The sequence below is a fragment of the Synchiropus splendidus genome, chromosome 3 (genome assembly GCF_027744825.2).
Source record: "Synchiropus splendidus isolate RoL2022-P1 chromosome 3, RoL_Sspl_1.0, whole genome shotgun sequence".
NCBI classification, from domain to species: domain Eukaryota; kingdom Metazoa; phylum Chordata; class Actinopteri; order Syngnathiformes; family Callionymidae; genus Synchiropus; species Synchiropus splendidus.
This window is the reverse complement of record NC_071336.1, coordinates 23,733,848-23,746,887: the sequence shown is the minus strand read 5'-3', so window position 1 is coordinate 23,746,887 and position 13,040 is coordinate 23,733,848. Positions and strand designations below refer to the sequence as shown.

The 13,040-nt window shown below is 44.3% G+C and overlaps 1 protein-coding gene across 1 annotated transcript; it reads right to left on the bottom strand.

The window, feature by feature from the left end:
* Positions 1-141: 141 nt before the first annotated feature.
* lancl2 (LanC lantibiotic synthetase component C-like 2 (bacterial)) lies at positions 142-12,019 on the bottom strand. The gene is made up of 10 exons (XM_053858816.1): positions 11,788-12,019; positions 10,222-10,420; positions 8,247-8,364; positions 7,964-8,171; positions 7,736-7,883; positions 7,285-7,431; positions 6,706-6,888; positions 2,959-3,135; positions 2,803-2,875; positions 142-1,773 (listed from the first exon to the last, which is right to left on the bottom strand). Exons 2-10 carry the CDS (start codon positions 10,384-10,386, stop codon positions 1,697-1,699), a joined length of 1,296 nt encoding a protein of 431 aa, XP_053714791.1. The 5' UTR covers positions 10,387-10,420; positions 11,788-12,019; the 3' UTR covers positions 142-1,696.
* Positions 12,020-13,040: the final 1,021 nt, after the last annotated feature.

Below are 13,040 nucleotides of genomic sequence, written 5' to 3'. Positions count from 1 at the left end.
CAGCACACAAAAGAACCTGCAGTCGAGTGAGCAAATGTCGGTGCTGGACTATGACGACGCAGCAGTAGGAATCAAACAGTTAGTCAAAGAGCTCTTGACATCACCATCTTCGTCTGCTTTGAAGTCATTCCAACGCCCTCCATTAACACTCGGAATGATCACTTTGGTAGAAATTTATTTGCTCATTTATAACACAACAAGCTCGACAACAGTTTGGGAAAGCAGCATGTTTAAAGGGATCATAAGTGACAGCAAATCAGTGAGACACACACGAAGGGGAAGAAGAAGAAGACCACAAGTTCATCCATCGATTCAGACACCGATACACAGACGAGGCACGTTTCCATCTGGACACCAACAAAACACAGCAGGTAACGTTTCAAATGAAGTCTCCAGAGCCTCATGTATCAGGACAGTGACGTCGGTGGGGTTGTTTACTGGAGTCATTGACAGAGCCGGAGCTGACGCGCACTTTTGCGTACGGAAAAGGTTCCCAAGAACGAGCAGTTGGAGAGCTAGGAGTGAGAGGAAGGACCACCTACGCTGCCATTACATAGGAACAGCAGCGCCGCTCTGAGAACCATAGAACCAGATCAGGGTTTCCGCTAGGATTTAAAAAAAAAAATAGACACGATAGAGAAACAGTGAATCAGAGGGGAAAGTTTACTGAATTGGCGACAACAAAAACGCCAGATTTTAATCATAAGACGCAAATCTCTCAGCTATCAGTTTCTTGAAACATTTCTTGAATATGAAAACAAAAGCTTAGAACTGAACTAAAACGTGAGTTACAACCCAAATCTCTTCCTCTCTCAGGAGAACAAATCAATTCCGCGCCGTGTCCGCAGCTCAGAAAATGGACGTACGAAGGAGTATTGTACTCATAATAACCTATTAAAAGATAGCAGGCCTCTTCCTGGTAGCAACGTTCGAACACGCATTAATGTCGGAGCTAAATTCATCATTTCGCAATTCCCTGACTCATGTGAAGGGTTGGACACCACTCAGAATTGAGCATCGGTTCTGGCCAACCTGGCCGCCGGACTTCCAACTAAACCGGAGCAAATGGGAAGTTTCACACTGCTGATACATGAGGTCCTTCATTGCACACGTAACACGTCACAGTTAGACACACGGGTGTGAACATGCACCAACATTAAAGGGAGAGCTCTCCACCAGAGAACCAGGCATTCATGTGCATTCATGTGCTGTCGGGACTGTCACACCTCCTCTGTCTTCTCAACTTTATTTCTCACTGTGCTTAAGTCCAGCTCCTGGAAAACTCAAAGCGTCACCGTGGCAACCAAAAGAGGACAAATATGTCGGTGCTGGTAAACTTTTCCTCGCAAATGTGAAGGTTCATTAACTCCCCTAGTCATGAGCACTGCTCACAAAGGTCGAGGGTTAGAAACTCAACACTCATGGCAGCAACGCATCGAGTGTCGGGACGACGGAAGAAGAGACGGAAGTGAGAAACACTTGTGGGCAGATGGCATCATCAGCACACCAACAGGATTAGAGACCATGCAGTTCACCACACGACAACACAGAACCTCCTCATCGGCTGGAAGTTAAAGGCTGAGGATGACGTGGCAAGTCCGCTCCGGCGCGTCGGGAGCAGAAGGAAGGCCGTCCATCCGCGTACATCTTCACCTCAGGGCTTTTGTCACACTGCTTCAGTCCCGCTGTCAGCAGGTCAAAGTTCAAAAGCGGGGAAACAGGACGTCTCGGGAGTGGCGATTTCAGACAGGTAGTGGATGGCTCCCGCCATGCCTGAGGGGGGGAGACAGGGGGGCATCAGCCAAACGCAGCTCATGTTCACCTAACATCAGTCATCACCCCAGCTCAAGTGCTGCCTCAGAAGAATGCTTTACTTTCTTTACTTACAGTAGAAACCACAGCCAAATCTCATGTGGGAGTGAATTACAGTTTGAATTACAATCAAGTCCTGTCTGACAATCCACCCCCACAAGTCTTATTCATTTTCAATTTAATTATTTCTGCAACTCATTTTAGAGCTCTTGAACTGGAACTGCAGCCGGTCCGGAACCGATTTGAAACGATACAGATCACTCCATTTATAGTTCAAACCCAGCGACAAATTAAAAACTCCACTTTACTTTGGCAAAGTTAAGATTCTGACACACTGAAGTGGAAAGATGAGATATCTCCTCTCAGAAAACTCGTGCAAGATCAATTCAATATTCAGATGGAGACATCTTATTTTGGCGGTCTGTGTCAGACTCAGTCTGGAGGCTCAACACGAGCCAAGCTTCACTATTACGTCCGTCACAACATGACATCAAGCTGCCGGTGTTTTACAGCGAATGAATTTGTGTCATCAATTTCTACATGTTGTTTATAGTTGTTTTAGTCTTTGAGGAAGTTACAGATGATGTCAGCACCAAAAACAAATGAGTAGAATAACGCTGCTCCTGCAACCTAACAAAATGGCATCCATTGTGAGGTTGACTGTTGTAATAGGATCCATGACTTAAATATCTTATCATAAATGTCATGGCTGATTCAGAGAAGGTCTCTGAAGACACCAATTTGAAGTGTAGAAACAGGCTGCGAGTCCGGCACCCATCAAAACGCTCTGCAGCGAAGCCGCTTCTGAGGCTCAGAGGCTCAGCCCTGGTGCCAGATGTGGCCTTAATTCGACCAACCATCGGTGCAATAAAACCTTTCACACGCTTCATAATTGGCTTAGTCACAGCTGGAGTGCCAGGCCTCTCATGGCTGAGCTTGAAGGACAGGAGAAACTACTCAGGTACTACATGGCTTGAGGATAAACAGTACCTTCAAACAGGGAGTAGGGTCTGTCTGGGATGCGGCATCCGTGGGTCCCGTAGTCCAAGCACCATTCGGCAAACTAAAACATACATGACCAAGTGACTATCTGCTCAACCAAAAGCATGACATGAGAATGTGACAGCACTCTTGGCCTGCGCTTACCTTGCAGGCGCGGTACAAGTACTTCTTCTCCTGCGTTAGCTTGTACATGGACAGAAAGGCGTAGCCGTTCCCCGAGGTGCCGTGGCAGATGCCATAGCCTTTCCTGAGCAGGCCCCTCTGCCAGATCACCTCGGCGCACTCTGCTGCCTCCTTCAGGTACTTCTCTTCTTTAAACACCTGCGGAGAGGAGCCCAGTTAGACAGTGGAGCTGAGGTGATAGCAAACTCATAATGAGGTGCCTAGGCCACTGCGCAAACCAGTGTAGATCACTCAGTTAAACCAGTGTTTTTCAGCCTTTTTTCAGCCACGGCACACATGGTTCATTGACAAAAAAATCCTGAGGCTCACCACCAATGGATTCTCAGTCAAAACTACTGTCAAAAATCCCTTCAAATTTATGAAAAATTGTAGCTAATGACCCGACTATTTTGGCATGTTTAATGATGTCTGCAGGAAGGGCTGGGCAACATGGCAAAAATACATCATTTATTATTAATAACTGTTTGGATTCTTTTTTGCACGATTTTATTCGGGTTTGGGGAATTCACAGACAAATCTTCAACATCCTTTGGTTCAGCTTCATAACAACAACGATTGTTTATCTCTTCATAAGTTGAAGTGCATTTATTTGGTTCTGCATTCAGTTTGTAGCCAACTTTTAAACCAGGAAGCAAACTTTGCTAGTTTACGAGAGTCAATAAAGTTTTAAAGTGAGACATCACGTTCAGCTCAATTAGCTTTGCGGTGCTGACAGTGCTGGGTGACACAGGGCCGACAAGGAACGCTCCATCGTTCTGTCATGAAGGTGTGTGGGTGGGCAAGTTAGGGCCAGATCTGGTTTAACATCTCAAAGTTGCACATCTGACCGGCTTCTTCGCTGTGAGGATGTGTGTGTGTGAGAAGAGGAGCGCTTGGTTAATCTACAGTGCATAGAAAGAATCTCATCCCCTCTGGTTGGTCCACCCCCAACACCTTCCAATCGTTCATGATTTCATGTCATCTTATCGCCCACCTCTCTCTCCGGACAAATGAGGTGAAACTGGATCATTTCCCACGCTGCACCTGACAGTTTAATGCGGCACAGTGCTGTGGCACACCAGTTGAAAAACGCTGGGTTAAACAACAGATAAAACATCAGAAACCATGCCTCTCTAAGGTCAGAACCGGCTGCATAAAATGAAACCGTGCACTCAAGAGTCAATGTCTTTGTATCCAAATAGTGATGGAAACATGGACCCTGACTTCCATCTTTTGAGGTGGAGGCACAAGTGGCAACTCAACCTCACTTGTTCGGGTCTTCTATATTTTAATACTCTTTTATTGTACACGGATTTTTGCAGCACTGATAGTAAGCATATTACACACCTTTTCATTCAGTAATAATCAATGAATATGAGATATAAGACACGCACTCGAACAAAGTGTCAGTTCATCAGTGACGCCTGGGTATTTCCGCTCTACCAGGCCACTTTGTCCTCAAAACAGATACTTGAAAGCCCTATTATTGCGTAATAACAAACAAGTTCTGCGCTGCCTCTATCAGCTTCCTTCAACAAACAGAACCATGTTCAAGCCAACTTGACAGGGGTCCAACAGTGAATCACAGACCTCATGGAGGACTTCCACTTCACCACTGGGGCAATCCTGAGACGCCCAGAAGTTAGTTAGACCATGAAGCTGCTCTGCTGGACGCTTTGTTGGACCAGCCAACAGACCAAGCCTTTGTTCTCCCGACCCTCCCTTGTTACGCTCCCTGTACTGATGTCACAGTGAGCTCAAAGAGTGGTTAAGAGGAAGCGTCTTCCCCGCCACAGTAAAGCACCTGGATAACAACAGAGGTCAAACAGCCGGGCTGTGATCAACACTCATGTGTGGCGCCAGCGTCTCCGCATCAGAGGAATAGCAGCACATTAGTCGCCAGGCTCTCTAATGGGCTCGGGAAGAAGACCTTACCCACGACGCTCGGCAGCGATTGAAATGACAGAAAGCTGCAGTGACACTCTTGAGCCTGATGGATCTCAGCTCTGCAGTCGAGTAATGAGCCTCATCAAGGCAGATGGATGAGACCAGCACCACGGACGGAGCCATTATGTTTGTTTGCAACATCTGGTCAGGGATGTGGCGGCGAAACAGATTCATTATCGCTCTGAGCCCGTCAAGCTGTCCGTCAAGGCCAACAAACATCATCACCCGCCTGGAGCAGAGAGCCGCAGGTGCTCCTCAGCAGCTGGAGGCAGAGGACCAATAGTGTGTGCTGCGTTCAGCCGTAATAAGCCCCTCGCTGCTCACTGGCACTGTGTCTTCATCAATTACTGGTCGACCCCAGTTACATTTCACACTGAACCGTCCTGTAAATTTTATTCCAATATTATATTATTATACAAGTGCAATAGTGAAAGGAGGCAATGATGGATGCCAGACGTTCACACGTTTACTGGGAATGGCCTGACCATTTCGCAAATAATAAAATAAAATAAAATATTTTACATTTGCAGCATATTGAAAAAAAAACTATATTGGTAGGATGTGACTTGACAGCTGGCTAACAATGGACTTGAATTTTTTTTTTTTAAATCCACTTTCAAATTCTTTCACTTTGTACTGTTCAAGCTGTTTTTAGCATCACAGCTATCACTTTTGTTTAATGTAAGTGTGCCTTTGATTTTTGAATATAATATGAATATGGTTTTTCTTCACTTCCTGCCAACAGGTGACTCTTACTTCTGAATGGCCGTCCTTTTGCGAGCAATTTCATATTGGAGCTATTTTTTTCCCATTGGTAACTAACAAAATAACAAAAAAAAACTAACATATTTCAATAAAATGTTCAGGGTGGATGGGAAATAACTAGATGAGTGATTTGATGTTGGTGGCAGTTCTGTACAGGTCGGCTCATTTGGCTTCATGAACGTTCATCCTGTGGTGCTGCTGCCAGGCTGGTACTTCCACCAAGAACCAGAAAACCTGACTTTATTACACTCAATATGCAATCTAGACTGAGATAAATCACATTTCATGGACACCAATGATGTGGGTTTGTATCCAGCAGAAGACAATTCACCTTTTTTTCCCAAATGCCTTCCTAATTGTTAATAAGATCCAGACACACCAGTGAAAACCAGGGCAGTAAGTGCTTATTATTCAGCAGTGTTCAGCTGCGACTTGGAGACGATGGGAGCTTAGAAAACCACAATGAATGGTGCAGTTGAAGAGGAACAATCGGGCAGATTCATGCTGTAATGGCTGCTCAGTTACTGTGGCAAGTACACTCCAGCTGGATAGAGACTGAGAGAAGTGTGACGGTCTGTCAGAAATGAAATGGAAAAGCAAAACAAGACTGATGGATGTATGGGTGATAGATGGACGGACGGACGGACGGACGGACGGACGGACGGACGGACGGACGGACGGACGGACAGACAGACAGACAGACAGACAGACAGACAGACAGACAGACAGACAGACAGACAGACAGACAGAAAGAAAGATAGAAAGATAGGTAGATAGATAGACATTGTTCTGGAAGCAGACTACAGAAGCGAAGCTGATGTCACGATACAAGCACCGCCAATGACGCAGTTCTACTGGACCATGAATCTTTCCTCCCATTATCATTGGCTGCCATGGACAAGGACGGACAATAGCGTGGCTTTGACATTAAGAGTCAAAGCTTCCAACAGTTCCTTCAAGTGTGAAGGGCATGAGCCACAGCTAACCTTTTAGGGGGAGCAGAGTCACGTCTCTCACCTTGTAAGCCATGATGAGCAAGTGGATGACGCCCGGGGCTCCGTGACACCAGTGCACCAGTCGATCACTCTCATTACTCAGAGATGAAGGGAAGTTACCGGAGCGGAACCTCTTGTGGCGAACGTAGTCGATGCTCGGACGGACCAGCTCTGCCAGCATGTCAGGGTGCACGTTAGCTGATGGCTAGAGGGAGATAATAACAGTCATTTCTGCAGTGAGTAGGAACAACAACTTCTCGATCAGGGCTCGAGTTAGGATGACTTCAAGGGGGCCACACACTATTTTTCTATCTTCGGTCATTATGGGGTGAAAACTCATCCAATCTAATCTATTCCTCAACACTGCTTAAGATTTTCAAAATTCTTTAAAATGAGATTATTCAATATATATAATAACAATAACAAACCATACTCAAGACAAATCTATTTACACTGTAGGGATTAAACATTAGACACAGAAGCAATGAGTTTCACTCCAGCAGACACCAGTGCAAGTGAGAGAGAGTGATATTTCTGGAGAAGAATAAATAAATCAATAGCTCTAAAATGACATCACAAGGGTAAATTTATCCTGACCTACCTGCATGAGCATATAAAAGATCCCGGCCAGGCCGTGGGCTGCTCCGATGTACTGCTTCTTGTGCCACTCGTAGAGCAGAGGACAGCGTTCCGTCTTCTTCTGCTCCGCTGAAAAGCTCTTCCCAGATTCGATGATGGCCGTCACTACCTGAAAGAGTAGAATTAAGCACTTCGACAGTTTGAAACCGACTCCATACATAACATGTCGCACATTAGACGATAACAAAAACACTCGCGTCCTTTCTCACAATCTGCTTTTGTATTACAACGGCTTAAACACTCTGAAGATTATATTTGGCGTCCGTTCCAGCTTAATCCCGCGGTTCATGGGTTCAGACAATATCCGTCTGTGACTGGCAGTTAAATGTGTTGGACCCTCTCAAACAAGATGTATTTTACATAATCCAGCTGCAGTAAGTCGACACACAGCCCAAACGTCATCATTTGCTCACTTTGGAAATGGTGCCTTCATCGACGGTGCTGGCTCCTATCTCTTTGTTGACGTACAGCAGAGCGTAAAGGTAGCCGGCCCGTCCATACAGGAGCTCATCGGGCATCTCATTGTCTGGACTCAGCACTGAGCGCTGCAGCTGCAAAAGCCTGGAAAGAGAGTGCGTCTATATTACGCCAAGGTTTGGGTTGACATCGGTGTAACCCTGGCAGGATTAACCAGCACTGACCTGGACACACAGTCTTTGCTCTCAGAAGCGTTGTTCAGTTTGTGGTGGACCACAGCAGCCACCGCCAGAGGTCCAGCGTCACCGCAAAGAAAGGTCACCTTCCTACCATTTAGGATGCGCATGGCTCTCTTCACATAATCCAGCGCCCTCTGGAGGTGGGATGCGTCGCTGGACATGCGGTGCAGCTGAAGGTATAACAAAGCAATTCCTGCAGAGAAGGCGTCGTCCATCACACATTCTTCACCCATCAATAACTGGGGACCAGATGTGCGAAGCTCCTCACCTGTCCAGCCGGTGTAGCTGGAGAAGTCATGAGGGTCGGCTGTCTTCAGGCCTTCCTCCATCTGCTGGAGGAGGTCTTTGATCTTGCTCTGGACCTTCCTCTGAAAACTTGAGCAGACCTAAGCAGAGAGTCAGTAAACAGGAAATACTAAATGACTGTTTTATAGTTGGTTCGATCATGAAGTCCAGAGTGCAGTCATGGGTAGATGAGGCATCATGAAACAATATTGTGAGATTTATGAAACAGTGTTCTCATTTTCAGAGATCAACTAGTTGGCGCTCTTGGTTTAGAAATGATGTGAGGCTTCATTGAATGAATCAATGGTCAAGTCCAGATATTTTACAGCAGACAGTGCCACCTGGTGGTCTCTGTAAATCAGGACACTGCTTCATGAAACCTCATCCACCCATCACTACCAGAGTGAATACGATTTGCGTGGTATAGAAAACTGTGCTTGATGTTCAAAGGTAATTTCACAATACATAATTCCTCAGGGCTCAAGCCAGACGAGGGTCAGTCAAAACTCAGGCCACCATTAAGGAGTGTTTGCAAATTATAGTCACCTTTCAATGTCACTAAATAATCCCGGCAAAAAGCCCATGAAGTCCCCATAGCCTAGTTTCAAAAATAGCATGTTGCACAAATTATATCAAATTCTAACAATATCCATGATCTCATCATCTGTTTCATTATTTAGGAGGAATAATAGCTGACTATAATTCCCCAGAATTGAAAAGAATATGCTTGAACACAGTCAAAAAAGAGGAAGGCAGTCTGCTGGAGATCTGGACGACCAACAGCATTCACAAGGAATTCATAATAACTTCTGAACCCTTCTCGCTATTTGGTTTAAATTTGGATGAAGTAATCTTGAAACACTTCACACAAGGGCAAAATTTATTTAATTTATAGGCTGCTGTAATTACTCAATTATTCACAGTTCAAATGATGGCGACTTTAGACAGCGTTTATTTCAGTATAAAGTGTGTTGCCCTTTTTTGTGACTTTTATTTCAGAGAAAATTGAAACTCAGACATTGTGACCAAGTTGTGTTCTAAGTTTATATATATATATGAACATATAACATTATGATTTATGCTGCGTTTACAACCATGAAGCTACCGAGGCAAAAGAAATTTGAGTATCACTGGAACAAAATCCTTACAATCATGCAATTATATAAATGACACACTTTTACAAACTCAACAACCAGACCAGACTGCCACGAATAGCTGGAGCTTCTGTATGTTGTTGATAAAATCGACATAAAACAGAGATTCAACTCAACAGTTTTTCTCATCGTCGATTGCGGTGGGACTTTGGAATTAACTGGGGCATCAAGATAAGAAATACAGTACAGGGAGATGCACACATTCTGTTCAGTTTTGTTCCATGAAGCTGCAGAGTTGAAAAAAACGCTTCTCAAATCCAAAACATGTAACTTTACAACTACTGACAGCTTGAAACACAACATGAATCACATTCACCAACACATTGTTAGCAGGTACTGGTACTCTAGTACTAGTACTGCTATTCCTATATCTGTTTCATGACATTAACCACAGGGCTTTGGAATACTAGAAGGGGAATCTGGGAAAGTAAAATGACTGCAAAAAGGACCAGAGATTGCAAGACGTTATCCTCACTCTGCTCCCTTTCCATCCTTGTTATGTCAACAAGAGATTGAGGTTGCTATGACAAACGAACAGTAATAAAGATCAGTACAGAAAACCATGACAAACAAAGGTACTGGAAATGATGAGTCAAACTAATTCTCGCCTTTCGTACATCCGAATTATTTGTTAACCTATATTAATTGTTGAATTTACAAATGTTGAAGATGTTACAAAAAAATTCAGAGTCAAAAAAGTGGAATCGTCTCTGTCAATCAGCTTGCTAGCGCTAACTTTGCTAACACGTCAAAACACCGCACAACATCTCTCAAAAACAGCAATAATAATAACAAGCAGCTCACCTTTCCCTCCGTGTCAAACGGATCGCGGGAGTCGGGATCTGCACCGGGACTGCCTGCCATCACCCCCTGGTCCCAGTCCGGGTACGGGTTGTTGAACGAGCGCTCCTCCATCTCTGCTTCTGTGACGGAAACGAGCTTCAGCCGTTTGGACATGCTGTCTCCCATCACTACGGCGGCTCGGCTGGGACACTCGCCGTCACTAGACGGAGTCAAATCGCGAAACAATTAAGACATTTGAACATTTCAAAACAGACAAATTATATATCTTTCCATATTCCTCCGAAACACTGTCTTAGAATGTTAATTGTAATATTCCATTATCACATTAGGAATCATACCGAGAACAGTGCATGTGAATATCAAGTCGAGTTAGACAGCTTTAATAAACAGGTGCTAAAATTCACTAGCGACTTAAACTGAACTTACAACCCCTTCACTTCTATTCTTCATCTTTCAGCATTTTCCAATTCGGGTCAGCCCCCCGCACCTTAGCCTGTCTTGATCATGCTCTCTAGTCACACCTGTCCTCAGCATGTCCTCACATCCTTGACCCTCACAGGTTCACTTCCTCTTGTCCTTTGACCTGGTTCCTCTATCTCCAACATTCGTGGCTCAACACTCGCTCCATCTCCTCTGGTACACTCATGTCTGATCTGTCTTTTCCTCGTCAATACCAGTGTGTGACAAGTTTTGAAAAATGAAAGTAGCGGTATACTACAGTACAAGGCCTGACACGAACCCTTAACTTCTTCGCTTCATTTACCTCTTTGGGGCCAGGGACACCCTGGAAAGGTGGCCAATATACAGGCCACATGGGTCGAAAACCTCTCTCACCCACACTGACACCTTCAGGCACTTTAAATAATCAATTACGCCATGAAATTATGTATCTATTCTTCGAATGAGGGAGGAAACCAGAGTGTCAAGCCAAAGCTAGCTTGGAGTGTGGTGTCAGCACTCATATTCCTTAACAACAACAACAACGAGATAGTTATTACAACAATAAACAAAGTAATTTCAACATCATGAATTGACTCTAATGAGTTTTTGTTGTCCAGGACTATTAGTTAAGAAAGTAAGAAATATAAATATTTTCCAAAAACGGTCTAACAACTTCAAGCTATGATCCCTTAGTTGACGTGTGTTTATTTAACTCTTAAATTATAAAAATGTACATATATCAAACTACTGTTTTAAAAAAGCACATATATATATAAATGTTGTCAATGAATTATTTCAGCTAAAATGCTCAAAGCAACTACAAATACAAAGGATATCTGTATGGTTAATGATGAAATAATGTGCTCATTGTTACATTTTGGGGGAAACACTTCTTGGAGCACAAGATCTTAAAATCGGTCAATTAAAGTTAGTTTAAATCCTATTATTCTGACACAGCTGGTGTCGTGCGGGTCCCGGCTCCATTCATCATTTTAATCTTTGCAGCAAGTGTCAAAAAATGAAAAGCAGAATTTGCCGTCGCGCTCTCGCCCCAAAAGACAACAATACAGGCACTAGATGGGACATTAAAGTGGCATCGCGGGGGGAAGAAATGCTCCGGTTTACCAGGGGCAGTGGTCACTGGACTCCTCTGGGCTCTGGCTGCGGATGGATGGTCCCGGTCAGGGGGCTGCGGCAGCCTCCGGTGTCCCGGCGCGTGGAGAGCTGAAGCCGCAGTCGCAGTCCGCCTCCTCCCGCCTCCACCTCCTCTCCAAAATCCCGCCGATGGCGAATATTCTCCAGCAAAAGATGATGATCCGCGGCCGTGTTGTGGTGTTTCCTGCAGCCCACCTCTCAGTACCACCCGGCACCACCCAGTGCAGCCTGGCAGCGTGTGACAGATGGTGCTGCTGCGTGATGCTGCTGCGTGGATTATACAGTGAACAGATCCACACCCCCCACCCGCTCCACGCAGACCACCACCTCCTCCTCCCCCCCGTCACCTCAGTCACCCCCTCCCTTTCTGTCACTGTCACCCGCTGCTCCATCTTCCCTGCGTCTTTCCTCTATCGTGATTTCAAAGTCTTCAGCAGCACTTTCAATCAAAAAAGTAAACTTTTTCAAAAGAGAAAGTCTCTAACCTGTGGGAGGCAGGCCGCAACACAATTAAATTTAAACTTCAAGTTTGATCACACAATGTAAATAAATATGACGGCAGCTTGAATCGTGCATAGTTAAAAATAAATACGGTAAAGTACTTAACAGAAAATAATGATTTAATAATCAATTGTACTGTAATTTATTATATAAAACATGACTTTGTACAGCTTTTTACAGTCTGTGGCTGTAAATAAAACAATTATAACGTGTTTTTTTTTAACCATAATTTCTAAGTAAAAAGTAAAATGTATTTTATTTGAAATGCTCAACAACACAGAATACAATTGTGAATTATTATTCCATGAGCGGACTGAGGGAAGCAGAAGATTATAATTATAATAACGCTTATGAAGTTACTGCCACCAGATTGAGCGATGAGCCACGATGGGGTGGAGTTAGGGGTGTATTTTTCCCGTTTATAATAGTTTTACTGATGACGCATATTTTACATGTGCTCTGTGTGTGTGTGTGTGTGTGTGTGTGTGTGTGTGTGTGTGTGTGTGTGTGTGTGTGTGTGTGTGTGAACCTTGTCTAGCCATACTTGTGGGGACCAACACATGGAAACACTACTGTTTTACCAGTTACTACAAGGCTAAGCCTCAATTTTAATTGTGTTAAGGTAACAGTGTATCCTTGTTAGCATTAAAGAAAACAAAAAAGAAAGTAATATGGACAAACTATTTTTAACTTGGAAACTATGAAGAATAATAAAGAACAAC